General features: G+C 38.7%; 1 protein-coding gene across 2 annotated transcripts in view; it reads left to right on the top strand.

Annotated features, from left to right (window-relative positions):
- The window catches only part of MID1 (midline 1), a 148,270-nt gene that overhangs the window by 95,475 nt on the left and 37,852 nt on the right, over positions 1–14,943 (top strand). For both annotated transcript variants that reach the window (XM_054581048.1, XM_054581047.1), the window contains exon 4: positions 14,131–14,238. In XM_054581048.1, coding sequence (XP_054437023.1) covers positions 14,131–14,238 — 108 coding nt within the window. The remainder of the gene's footprint in view (positions 1–14,130; positions 14,239–14,943) is intronic.

Raw genomic sequence — 14,943 nt, 5'->3', positions numbered from 1 at the left:
TTACAACAGAGACCGTATGGTCGACAAGGTTAAATATTTACTATCTGTCCCTTTACAGCAAAGTTTCCCAACTCCTGTTCTACATCATGGAACTGCCTCCCTCTCCCAGCCCATTGCACCAAGAAGGAGCCGTTAAGGATTGTATTTGGGATTTGAAAATAGCTCCCAAAATTCTGAAGTTAGTACTCATGTTTTACCTTCCAAAGCCATTGTTTTGGTGAAAGCTGCAGACTAACAAAAGTTTTGATTCATGTTAAAAAGTCTCCAGGTCATCAACACAGGCTGACTAGTGCTAGAACTTACCATGTTGATTCTGTACAGACATTCCAAATAAACAGTTGGTTAACCATAGTGACAGCTGACATTTATTGAGTAATTACTACGTGCCAAGCGTTTTTCAATGACTTTTCATGTACTAATTCATTTAATTCTTACCACAGTCCACCCCAGGGTTTCTTCTACCTCAGCACTTGTGACATCAGGTCACATGGATGGAAAATTTTATGGTATCATGGGCAGTCCTGAGCTTTGCTGAGTGTTTAGCAGCATCTCTGGCCTCTGCTTACTAGGTGCCAAGAGCCCCCGCTTCCCCCCACCTCTGCTCCACTGACAGTTGTGACAACTGAAAATGTTACCAGCCCTTGCAAATGTCCCCTGGGGGAACACCTGGTCTACCAGGTCATAGTTGGTATTTTCTTCATTATGCAGATGAGGAACTTTAGAAAGGGGTAGTTGAGGTAAATGCCCAAGAACTCACGACAGTAACTAAGAAAGAGCTGGCATTCAGTCTAAGGAAGACTTCTTCATGACCCCGAGTCCTGAGCTACTGCCTTCTCTAGCCCTGTTCCCTCTAAATTATTTCACCTTGGTTGACAATTTTGCTTTACTGAAAAATTTACATCAACTACAGCTTGGATGGGCATGTTGTGTGTACTACTGTTGGGAGAAAAACTCCTTGTGTGAAGCTTTAGAATTTTAGGCAATAGCAGTGGCATTCTGATTGATGACATTCTGAGTGAATGGTTTCATCATATTGTTACAGTTGTGTTTCATTTATAAGAAGACTTTTATTGCCCCGCTTACCACAGTGTGTTGCCATTTTTAATAGCATCTTGCTCCTTATCCAACATTCAACCTTCATAATATTAGAAACCTCAAGAAAAGAGGATTTATTATGAGTTCCTGGGAACTGCTTTTTTAAAGGATTTTATTTATTTTTAGAAAAAGGGAAAGGGAGGGAGAGAGGGAGAGAAACATCATTGTGAGAGAGAAACATTGATCAGTTAGTTGCCTCTTGTACACGCCCCGACTGGGGACAAAATGTGCAACCAAGCACGTGATGGGGAATACAACAACCGGCAACCTCTTGCTTTGCGGGAGACGTCCAACCAACTGAGCTCCCCTGGTCAGGGCTAGCATTGCAGAACCATAGCAAAACCTCATCTGGATAGTTAATCAATATATAGAATTGGTCTCCTCTGGGCCAAATCATTTTCTACCACATCACTCTGTGATAGAGGCCAGAGTACACGTAGCTTCTTTCCATGCCGTTGCTACTGCCGTTCCCACCATGCCGTTCCCACCAAAAGCACTTTATGAAGAGATTCCATTTTTATTTTTCTGAAAAGCCTTTCTTGGGCTTTAAAAGTTTTAGTCAAAGTTTTTCAGTATTAAATTCACATATTAAATATTTTAAAATATTGTCCTGTACTTTGCCTTTGTCTCCAAAGACAGGGACCCTGGGAACTTGGCCATTCTTCTCACTCTCATCTGCTTGAGCGAGGTTCACAAATATTTGACTTTGGTGTGAGAGAGTTTCAGGGTGAAGATTACATATAAACATATTAGATGAATTACAGTAATACAGTCTGCTCTTACTCAATTCTGCTTGGCTCAGCCTTATATACAAACTCAAGTATTAGAGTCTCTTTCATTGTTCCTTCTGGCAGCTCTAACTTCTGCCCCAGGATCTGGAATGTTCATCACAGCTGCCTTTGGCAATAAAACCCAAAGCACCCTCAGATCCTCATATTTCTCTTTGCACCTGGTCAGCGGTCCATGGCAGGGCATAGAGCCCAATTAAATACAGGTTTTCCTTGTCCCCTCATCTTCCTGGCGAAATGTTTGGCTTATCTGCAGCTCATTTGTGTTTCAGTTGCTCCAGCCCTGGGCAGAGTGGAATTAAGGCCCCCAATGTTTGTCTTTTTGAGTATGATGGAATTGTTATAGACATCAGAACATACAGCAATATGAAATAACAGTGTTATTAGAATATAACACTAACCGCTTTATGTTTGTATGCAGACTGAAAATTACACATTCCTATTAAAAGAGAAAAGTGCTGCTGAATTTAAATAATAACATCAGCATAGCATCAGATATAAAAGAGTTTTAACCTTTCTCAAGATCACTCTAATTTGAATCATGGTACAGCATTGCTTTGGCCAAGAAGACCAATTGTAGGCAAATTTGTAAAGCATACATTTGTCTTTCATTTTTTTAAAATTTTGTATTTTTCCATTACCATTTAGTCCCCTTATACCCCGCTCCCCCCAGCAATCCCCACACTGTTGTCCATGTCCATGAGTCCTTTTTCCTTCATGTTCAATCCCTCCGCCCCCTAATCTCCCCCACCACTAGCTCTCATCTGCTCCCCATCTATAAGTCTCTCTCTGTTTTCCTTGTTGGATCAGTTTGTTCATTAGATTCCACATGTGAGTGAAATCATATGGTACTTGTTTTCCTCTGACTGGCTTATTTCACTTAGCATAATGATCTCCATGTCCATCCATACTGTCGCAAAGGGTACAATTTCCTTTTTTATGGCCAAATAGTATTCCTACTGTGTAAATGTCCCACAGTTGTTTTAGCCACTCATCTATCCCACTTCTGGGAACATATTGGAAGGAACCCAGAACACTAACTAGAAAGAACATAAGCACCCCTATGTTCATTGTGGCATTATTTACGACCGCCAAGATATGAAAGCAACCCAAGTGTACATTTGTGTTTTAAACCCCCACTATTGTTGGTAGTGATTTCAAGGGTAGCAAGGTCTGGAGTCTTACACCAGGGGGTTTGCAGCTTCATTGTACAATGTCAAGAGTGCACTAATGGTAGGCCTGTGTGGCAGGGCTCTTCTGGGCTGCACAGGTCGAGGGGCACCATTCTCGTGGAATTCAAAGGGAATGACGGGCTCTGTGATGGTACAGTGCCAGCACCCCTCTTTCTTCAACACGCTGAGATACGGTTTCCTTTTCCCAACACATTGGGGTTATCTTCTCGTAAGCTCACTTCAGTGTTTGCATCTGTGTATGAACAGGAAGTGATCTATCAAGTGAGCATATGCTTTTCACAAGGAGAATTAAGAGGTTTTATTCTGAAAATATAGAGATGGTTCACTCATTGGAACAAAATGAGTTAATGAAGATTTTCAAAATGCGTATTAATAAGCTCAATTGCACTGTGAAAAGTAGCCAGATACTTCCACCCATTGATGTTTCCTTCTAAGAGTTCCATAAAATGTTTCTAATGATATTAAGGCCACACATGTCTGAAATGTAATGATGTTTATACTCTGCATTGAACATCTCATTCTGCAATTGAATACAAATCAAATGAAAAGAGCAACTTTTTCGGAATACTTAGAAACTGTTTACAGACTGCTAAAGAACATTTCACAGACACATGGTCCAATTTTTAATGTGTGTATGTAATTAAATCCCTTTAATGTTTATACATATGTGTCAAGAACAAAATAATAAATGGTCTGCTTCACCCTGCCCTTCTGTGAAATACTGTAACACTATTATACCGTAAAACTTAGCAGTGGGTCCCTTTACTGGGCATTGCTAACCAACTGCTCTGGAGAAAATAGCCAACCCCTTTATGTTATCATTAATTAATCTGAGGAATGAGCACGTGTAACTGCATTGCTAAAAAAGGCAGATAAGCCAGGCACCCAGGGCCAACATACATGGGGCTGCAGCTGATTGTTGGTACCTGATATGAATGTTAGTGAGGCTGAGTGCCCCCAGGGCTGACTTACATCCCAGGGCTAGGAGAACAAAACATGACTGGTGACCTTCTATGCTTACTTCATTATTCAGTTTTCTAATTTCTCTTTCATTAGGTTGTAACAGGATCCGAAAGTCATAGTCTATCAAAGAGAAGCAGTAAAATAACCATAGGAATAGGAGAAAGTGGGTTAGCCAGTTCCTAATGGCTACAGAAAACTGTTCTTCTGTTTCTTACATACATGATTTCCCTTCCCATTTTACCCATCCTGCCCCCAAAATACTTAGAACAATGGCGGACGCACTAGGTAGTTGGCAAATACAACCAATTCTCATTATTCATGATACTTGTGTTTTATAAAGTCACCAGGAACACTGAAGTGGCTAACACTGGACCATCGCCCTTAGGGGAAACCACACACATACACACACACACACACACACACACACACACACACACACCCTCACATAGAGTATAATCTTAAAAATAAGTCGTTCTGGTAGATTCTGGGTTGTTTTTTTTTTTTAATTTTATAGAAGAGAAAAGGAGGTTCTGAAGTGTTAAGTGGCTTGCCCAAGGCTGCCTCTCTAACAGATGTCGGAGTTGGGACTGAAACTCCACTGCATTGGCCCCAGAGCCAGAGCTTCTTGCACTGCACTGGCCCTGTGTCTCCATCCTGTGGTCACACAAGAGCTGAAACAAGAAGGCTGAGTATCCTTGTTTGACCTCAGCGGGGCGCTGGTAGGGGGTCTCAGATCTTTCATGTTCTGAGCATATGTGCAAATGGATGTGAAAAGGCCACAAGTATTGATTTGGGGCTTATAAATTAATTTTTAAATTTTAGCAGGTTGGCACATCCACAAATACAGAATCAGTGAATAAGGAGGATAGACTGTCTAATTTGAGGAGGTATAGCCTGTTGAAAGCAGAGTCCCATTTACCAAATGAAGTACTATTCAGCCATAAAAAAGAAGGAAATGCTACCTTTTGCAACAGCGTGGATGGACCTGGAGAGCGATATGCTAGGTGAAATAAGCCAGTCAGAGAAAGATAAAGACCATACAATTTCACTTAAATGTGGAGTCTAATTAACAAAATAAATGAACAAACAAAATAGGAACAGACTCACAGATACAGAGAACAGACTGATAGCTGTCAGGGGGGTTGTGGGCCTGGGTGAACAACGTGAAGGGATTAAGCCAAAAAGAAAAAAATAGACACAGGCAACAGTGTGATGATTGCCAGAGGGGAAGAGGGAAAGCAGGGGAAGGGCAAACGGGGGATAAATGGGGACACAAAGAGACGACTTGGAGTGGTGAGTGCATGATGCAGGGACAGATGACGTATTTTAGAATTGTGCACTTGAAACTTATATGGTTTTATTAACCAGTGCCACCCCAATAAATTCAATAAAAAGGGAAAGGAAAGCAGAGTCCTGGGAACTTGCAAACAAAACACCCTTTCCCTATCTTTTGGCTGGTTCCTTTTCATCCCCTGGCAGACTTGTCAGAGAACTTTTGTCTAACTACCAATAAAAAAGACCCTACTCTCAGCCCTGTCCATTAACAGGGTCTGTTACTCTCTTTAAGTTCCTTTATATACATGTCATGATCTGAAACTTTTATTTACTTACTGAGTTGTTCAGCCTGTTCCTCTATGCTTCCATGTAAACTCTGTCATGATGAGAACTGTGCCTCTCTTGGACCTCACTGTATGCCCAGTGCCTGCAATGCTGTCTGATACACTGTGAGGACCCAGTCGCTATTGTTCGTTGGATAGATGAAGAAATCAGTTGTTGTATGTAGCTCTTTCGAAGGGAAAGGGACAAGTGTTTTGTAAGAGTCATGACTCGAGCTTGCATGACATCGGCTGTGGTGCTTGGAGCCTCGCTAAAGGTGTTCAGGCCTTTACCTCCTGAAAGAATAAATCCTGAAAAAGTTGAGGTACAGTATAACTTTAGAAGAATTGATTTAGAGTATTTTCTAAAGAGACAAAGTAAGTACTAAGGATTAGGACACAATGATGGGTAGGAAATGAAGCATTTCCATATGAGAAAGGAAATTGTAACTCCAAATGTAGACGAGTGTGCTTTGCACATGGGTGAGGCCCAAATGGGATGAGGTGAAAGTGACTGAGTATAATTGACATGAGAAAAAAAAGTAACAGTGAGGAGCCTGGAATGCGGATAGAGCTCAATTTTAAGCTATATTTTGTCCAATGATATCACGGGCTCTGAAGGATAAGGGCCCCATTTCCACTATCATCCCAACGTGGCATACAGTAGTCACCCACCACCAGCAATTATTCCTAATTATCTCCATTCTCGTGTTTAGGTTAGGGACCAAGGAGACTTACCACACAAAGGTGGACATGTAGGTCTATGAAAGTAGGTTTTCTAGGGTTGTTTCCTGCATCCTTAGATTGTCCCCACTCCATCAGCTGTAGTGATTTCTGAATCAAAACAAGTGAATCAGAAACAAAAGCTAAAATCATCGCCAGGGGTTGCCAGCTTCCAAACCAAACCTAGGAACTAGAAATACCTGAACACACTGCAAATAACCAATAAACCCTACCATGTTTGAATTAATAGCCCATTTAAGAAATGAAGTCCAAATCACTGACTTTTTTTAAGGTGTCATATGAAACAGCAAAACTGTGGAAAACTTCTTTGTAGTAGAAACACTTTAGAATTATAGGACAGTGGATAGTGTTCAACTTATTTTATTGTACCTTTTGAAATATAAAAATGCTAGAATTACAAAATTTGGAAGCTTCATCAAAGTGGAAAAAGCAATTCAACTTTACTGGTTTCAAAGGAGAGTCAATTCCATATTCTTTGAAAAATTGAAGGAAAATAGTTGGCCTAAAATTAACAGATCATGTTTCTAAATTTCTGGGAATTTATACTTTGGGCCAATGGTGGTTGTGGTATGAGTTTTCTCAAAACATATTTGACTCAACAAAGTATATCTCAGTCCATGTTTTTTTGTAAAACAAAGCTGTTCATTGTAAATATTGAATAGTCAGAGTTTGGATTAAATTGAATGCACGTTATGATGGCAATTGGAGCAGTTTTCCTCTGTAGAGTAACCCAAATCCCAGTGCTTTTGAGAATGAAAAGGATCCCAAACCGAATCATAGTCTATTAACAAAACTACTTCTCAGTATAGACAATACTACCTTAGATTTGTCCATGGCTTCATGATGTTAGTTATTTCCTCACATTATTTCATGCGTTTACCACAATAATCTCACATGGCTGAAAGAGTGGATATTATTCACCTCATTTTACAAAATAGGAAACTTAGAAATGGAGATATTCCTTTCCTAATATCATCATATGAATAGAGCTAATACTCCACACATTTCATGGCACCTCTCTCTGGGCTTACTAGTGGGGCCTTACCAGCTTTAGTCAAAACCAGAATATCTTTAAACAAGTATCTTTTGAAGCAACAGCATCGAAGCCTGAGGAACTCACAATATGGTCAACTGATTTTTGACAGAAGCGCTAAGACACTTCAGTGGAGGAAAGAACAGTCTTTTCAATAAATAGTGCATAGACCCCTGGATATTGTTCATACGTAAAAGAATAAAGTTGGACCAATGCTTTGCATCACATACAAACTGAACTCAAAATGGCTCATAGACCTAAATATAAAAGATAAAGTTTTAGATGAGAACAGGTGTAAATCTATGTGACCTTGGATTAGGTTTATTAGCGACACACCAAAAGCACAAGTAGCAATAGAAAAATAGAGAAATTGGACTTAACAAAAATAAAAACTTTTGTGCTTCAAAGGACACCAATAAGAAAATGAAAAGGCAACCCACAGAATGGGAAAAAATATTTGCAAATTACAAATTTTTTTAAATCATGTTTATTCTATTACAATTGTCCTGATTTTCCCCCTTTGCCCTCCTCCACCCATCCCACCCACCCCCACCCCCACTCCCACAGTCAATTCCCACACTGTTGTCCATGTCCATGGGCCATTCATACATGACTTTTGTCTAGTCCCTTCCCCTTCTTTCCACCATTGTCCTCCTTCCCTATCCTCTCTGGTCACTTTCAGTCTGCTCCATGTTTCCATGCCTGTGGTTTATTTTGTTCCTTAGTTTATTTTCTTGAATAGATTCAGTGCTCACCTATAAGTGTATAGGTGAGATTATATGGTATTTGTCTTTCACCGACTAGCTTATTTCACTTAGCATAATATTCTCCAGTTCCATCCATGTTGTCGCAAAAGGTAGGAGTTCCTTCTTTCTTTTTCTTAAATGCAGATTTTATTTATGTATTTTTTAAATGTCAAATTCCATTATAAAATATTTAAAAATTTAAATCTATTATAAAGTCTCAATAAGTAAAACAACATGACACCAGCACAGAAAATAATCAAGTAGACTAGTGAAATAAAATGAGCAGTCTAGAAACAAACATATATATCTAACAATGTAATATATGATTAATCGATTTTTCAAATCAATGGGGAAAATAAGGCTTATTCAACAAATAAGGTGCATGAACCACTATTACTTGAAATAAAACAAATATAGAGCCCTGTTTTACATATTATACAAAAAATATTCAGGTGAGTTAAAGTTAATATGAAAAATCTAAGGAGTTTTAGGAGAAAAATACACACGAATATTTTTCTTACCCTGAAGTAAAATATTCAAACCCAGAAGCTATAAAGTAAAATATTCACAATATGACTATATTAAACACTTAAGACTATACAGTAATATACATATAAAAAAAGTTAAAGGACAAGTTATAGAATAGGAAAGTATTTGCAACACATCTAAAAAAAAGTTAATATTTTTTTGGGGGGGGAAAATTCTACAAACATTTAGTCAAAAAAATGGATAAAGAATACCAAAAAGTCATTTAAGGCTTTTTAAAAATAATAGAAATAGGCAAGAACTATACCAAAACAGGTTTAGTTTCAATGAATAATAAAGTAACACTTAAAATAACACATCATTGTTACAATCAGATTAATAAATATTAAAATATTGGTATTATCAAGTATTGGTGACTGTGAAAGGAACTGGATATTCATAGACTCTTTTTCTTCATCTCCTTACAGCAGTCCCTTTAGCGTATCTTGCAATGCTGGTTTGGTGGAAGTGTATTCTTTTAGCCTTCTTTTGTCTGGGAAACTCCTTATTTCACTTTCCATTTCAATTGAGAACGTGCTGGTTAGAGCAGTCTTGGTTGCAGGCCTTTGCTTTTCATGACTTGGAATATTTCTTGCCACTCCCTTCTGGCTTGCAGTGTTTCTGTTGAGAAGTCAGCTGCCAGCCATATCGGGGCTCCCTTCCATGTTACTACCTCTTTCTCCCTTGCTGCCTTTAGGATTCTCTGTTTGTCTTTGATGTTTGCCATTGTAATGATGATGTGTCTTGGAGTGGGCCTCACTGGGTTCCTCTTGAATGGGACCCTCTGTGCTTCCTGGACTTGTGTGACTTTTTCTCTCCTCAAATTAGGGAAGTTTCCCATCATTACTTTTTTAAACAGGTTCTCTATACCTTCCTCCTCTTCTCCTTCTAGTATCCTTATTATACAGATATTATTACATTTCAGGTTGTCCTGCATTTCCCTAAATGCCTCTTCATTCTTTTTGAGTCCTTTTTCATTTTCTTGCTCTTTCTGGGAGCTTTTTTCTACCTTATCCCCCAGCTCGCTGATTCGATCCTCTACTTAATATAGCCTGCTTTTGATTTCTTCTACTGTGTTATTCAATTCAGAAATTGTATTCTTCATTTCCTCTTGTCTCTTATTGATAGTTTCTATGTCCTTTTTCATGCTGATATAGTTTGCAGTAAGTTCCTCATAGTTTCCCTGTAGTTTTTGTAATTCTCTCTGAGTTCACAGAGCTCATTAAACTTCCTTAGAACCATTGTTTTGAACTCAATATCTGATAGTTTACTTGCTTCTATTTCATTTAGTTCTCTTTGTGGGGATTCCTCCTTTCCCTTCAACTGGGGGGCAGGGTTTCTTTGTCTTCCCATTATTTATGAGACTCTTCTTTTTTGCTTCTGCTTCTTAAATTGATCTGTCTTCATTTCCTGACTTCGTGGTATGAACGTCTATGGTAGGAGACTGCTGTTTTTTCTTTTTGGATCTGCCTCTGATGATGTCAGATGTTGACCCTGTCTGATGATCTTAGGCAGTCTGTTGGAGACTTCCAGGAATCTACTGTCTGTGGCTGTCTCCTTCAGCTGTTAATCTAGTCACTCTGCACTCAGCAGGCCGGCTTAGACACCACAGGGCGGGGCAGGGTCCCTCCTGGCCGCAGGGCTATTGTTTCTTCTCACGCTGCTGCTGCTCAGGGGAGTGATCTGCCTGAGCCAGATGGCTGCTGCCATATGGGAGAGGAGTCAGCACCGGTATCCTGCCAGCTACTCTCTCCATTTTTTGCCCAAAGCCTCTATCTCCATTCTCTCCTAAAGTGTCTCTAGACGACTCTGCACCCCCTTTAGCCAGGGATCTATTCTCTGTGGCTGCCACCCTGTACTCAGCAAGGTTGAGTCCCTCCTAGGGGCAGGGCTATTGGGTCCCTTCACACTGCTGCCACTCATGGGCGTGGTCTGCCTGAGCAAGATGGCTGCCTCTGCATGGGGGATGAGTCAGCACCAGGATCACGCCAGCTACTCTCTCAGTTCTCTCCCCAAAGCCTCCCTCCCCAGTCTCTCCTCAGGCGTCTCTATCCCACTCTGCCCCTGCCTTTGCCAGATACCAGGGTAAGTGGCTGCAAATAAAAATTTATGCATTGGCCGTTCAAACGGCTCTTTGCATCTCCAGCTGCCTGTCTCTGGCAGAGAGCAACCCTGCTGCTTTTCCCAGCTGGCTGTTTTCTGTGTACTTTTTGGGCTTTGGTGCTGTAGGCTGGAGATCCCCACTTATGGTTTAGACCCCACTCTTCTCAGGGAGATCCAACTGGCTGTTTCAGTATCCCTCTGGCGCTGCTGCCCGTGGGTGCTCTGCCTGCTTTCTGGAGCCTCTACTGCACTCTTTACCAGTTAGGTTGTGCTAATGCTGATTCTTCTGTCTGTCCGAGGTTATAAGGCTCCTTTCTTTCTATTGTTCAGTTGTTTGTTCCAGGTGATTTCTCCACAATTTAGTTGTAATTCCAGATTGGTCCTGGAAGGAGGTCAGTGTGACTTCCATTCACTCCTCCGCCATCTTGATTTGGAACTGCAAATTACATATCTGATAAAGGACTTAATGAATACATAAAGAAATCATACAGTTCAATAATTAGAAGACAAATGTCCCAATTGCAAATGAGCAAAGGGTCTTGAATAGTCATATTTCCAAATTAGATATACAAATGTCCAATAAACACATGAAAAAGTGCTAAACATAACTAGCCACCAGGAAAATGCAAATCAAAACCACAATGAAATATCACTTCATAACCACTGGGATGATTTTTTTAAAAAAAAACAATATCAAGTGTTGACAAGGATGTGGAGAAATTGGAAGCTTCATATATTTCTTATTGGAATATAAGATTATGCAGCCACTTTGGAAAACAGTTTGTCAGTTCCTCAAAAAGTTAAATGTAGAATTGATATGTGACCCAGTAATTCCACTCCTATACTCAAGAAAAATGAATATGTATGTGCACACAAAAATTTATATGTAATATTCATAACAATAGTATTTATAGTAACCAAAGTATAGAAATAACCCAAAGGTCCATGTCCTAAAGAAGGGATGAACAAAATGTGGTATAGCCCTAAAATGGCATGTTATTTGACATAAAAAGTAATGAAGTACTCACACATGCTACAACATAGAAGAATTTTGAAAACATGATGCTAAGCGAATAAGGCAGACAAAAAGAATCACACATTGTTTGATTCTATTTATGTGAAATGTCCAGAACTAGCTAATCCATACAGAAACATAATGTAGATTAGTGGCTCTTTTAAGCCTAGAGAGGGGTGGGTAGTGAGACTGTGGAGTTACTGCAAATGGGCATAGTGTTTCTTTTGGGGATGTTCTAAAATTAGATTGTGATGATGATTGTGCAACTCTGAATTTACTAAAAACCAGAAAACTTTACACTTTATAAGTGGGTGGATTTTATGATATGTGAAATACAGCTCAATAAAGCTACATAAAAGAAAGTCAACACCCCCCCCCCACTCCACCTTGCTAGAAATCCTTAGGACATAATTTTGTGTCTCCGTAGTCCTGGAAAACTGCATATTGAGTGCTTGTAGTATATATATCATGATAGCTACTGCTTCATTGCATGTTGTCTTATCTCTTTTTGGAGGTCATTTTCACCAACCATTCATTCAACAAATAGTTTTTGAATGCCTATTCCATGCAAGATATGTTGCTGGGTGCTTGGGATATTAAATGAGACACATGCCTCATTTAATACAGCAACCAAAGATTCTTGCCCTTATGGAGCTTGCATCCTATTAGATTTACCTTGATTGTATACTTAAATACAACTTGGTTCTTAGGCCTCATTCTAGAAGATACTTTCCAAGTGTAGGGTGCTACTTCCCAGAAATTGTACTTTCTCCATCATGATATGATTGTTTCAATATGATCCCATCTTTTTTGCAACTCAGATGTAGTTAGTTATTAAATTGTTTGAGGTCAAAAGGAAATACAAGAAATTTCTTGGGAATAGTGGAGTTCCAAGTAAATATTTCCATAGATATGTAAATGTATTTGGGAAGCCTCATGGAGAACTACAAATGGTGACGTAAAAGTAATATGTAAGGGAAACTGAGCACAGTGATTAACTTCCTTGAAATAGGAGCCTGAGTTGTGCTTTCTCCATCAATGCATTTTTAATTTTTCCTTTTGTTATTACACAGTTAGCAAGTATGTCTGTGTACTAATCTGACACAGGACATGATATAGTGGTCTGCTGCAAATGGCCAGTGACTGTTGTCTTCTCAAAAGAAGATGTCTTGAGTAGTCTCTCTGTTGTGTCTTATAATGATCAGGAATAAAAGTCAAGGACTCCTGGCCTTTGGAAACAGAACATGATTTCTCTCAACAGCCACCAATGGATTTTTATTCTGAATTCCTAACCCTAATTCCAGTTTATCTCATTCATAGAGAATGAAATTACTTCAGTTAAATCAAGTACCCCACATCAAAAGGGCTTAATGACTGGGCCAGGTCTCCTCCCTGAGATACACTAGAGTAATCAATGCTATTGTCATTCTTTGTAGCATTGCAGATTCTCCTGCTGCTGTGTGAAAGTCATAAAACTCACCCATGCTATCTCCATTTCCCACAGCTGTGATTTCTGGGTCTCTGTGAATAAGCATTTTGGAATTGTCATGAGATGGAGGAAATAGCATGTGCAGAGTATTTCCCAAGCCCATTTGCCAAGAATGAGCTAATTCTGACCCTCCCTTGTATACAATGAGTCTTTAAAACTGCAAATACAAGCCATTCTATAATGATCTACCTTTCCAGGAGAATGGCATGCTTTCGCTGTAGAACCATGGTCTTTCAGAAATATACCAGAAGAAAAATTTTAAATTATGTCATAAGACTAATAAAATATTTAACTATCCTGGGTTTTTAAAAATTTTTTAATACTGCTTAAATACAAAGTTGATGTCTGTGCTTAAGAGAAAAGTTAAATGAATGTGATTTTTACCTTGCTACCTTGCTTTTGGAAATTTGTCCAAAAGGCCCTGATGATAATCTGTCCTTCATAAATGAATAATATTTATTTATTTAATTTACTCTTGTTTAACAGAACAAAACTGCACTTTTATTCAAAATATAAAAGCAGGCACTGCAAATATATTTCAAGTATCAATTTCCAACTAATTGGTAATAGCTATGTACATGTTGTGTTAATAAGAAAGATTCTGAGGCTGAGTCTGGCTTTGCAGAAAGGCTGCTATCACTGGGTGATAATTTTTTCCCAGGAATGCAAGATGGGGAGTGAACATGTAAATCCTATATTTACTATCCCTGCATAATTTGAAGAAGAGTTAACATTTAAAATATCTTTTTAGCAATTACCAGAAACACACTAGTCTACATTAATAAGATCATTAACTGAAAAAAAGGCCAAATTAATGCTTACCACTTTATTTATCCTGTAGGTCAATGCATCACGTCAAGAAGCCAAATTGATGGAGGAGTGTGATCTTCTCATTGAGATCATTCAGCAAAGACGACAAATAATTGGAACCAAGATCAAAGAAGGGAAGGTAGGACTTCTACAGCAGAATTCATATTTTCTAGCTGGAAAAAATATCATACTTCCATGCACTTCAATAGCTTAGGAAATACTGAATACCGCCTTATTCTATATTTTCTATACCCTCCTCAGAAGTCTTCAAGATGTGGTTCAAAGCCCCGTGTTTGGCCATTTATTTCTCCACCCCTTTCTTTGTATTGTCATGGTCTCCTATGCACACCCAACTCTAGGAGGCAGCATGGAGCTCTGGTCTATTGTAACCACTGTTTTCCATCTCTCTTCTCTATGAGATGAGTTCCATAGAGGAAGAGTTCATTTCATATTCATTGCTATGCCCTAGCAATTAACACAGTTTTAAATGAATCAGACTTTGTACATATATAAAAATTAAAGACTGCTTTCCCATGAATTTAGATACATATAATTTCATGGTGGCAAAACTCCTGCAGATTTACTATGTCATATACCCTATTGTGAATAACACTTCTCTAATGTTTCTATATTTAAATTTCTTATGATTTTTCAATAAACTATATTCAAAAACGAGTTTGCAAATTTATATTATTCTTCATGGATGCTTTCTTATTCAAAATTCATTCAGAAACTGTTGGTAATCACTTTATTCTATTTTTAAATTACTCATGTTTATATTGAAATATTTATGATCCATTTTATTTTATCTATTTCTCTGCCACCTCAAAACATAATTTTGTAA

Source organism: Pteronotus mesoamericanus, unplaced genomic scaffold, assembly GCF_021234165.1.
Source record: "Pteronotus mesoamericanus isolate MK-2021 breed Mesoamerican mustached bat unplaced genomic scaffold, CSHL_Meso_final contig_65, whole genome shotgun sequence".
NCBI lineage: Eukaryota > Metazoa > Chordata > Mammalia > Chiroptera > Mormoopidae > Pteronotus > Pteronotus mesoamericanus.
Note: the sequence above shows the minus strand (reverse complement) of the source record. Positions and strands in the feature narration are given on the sequence as shown.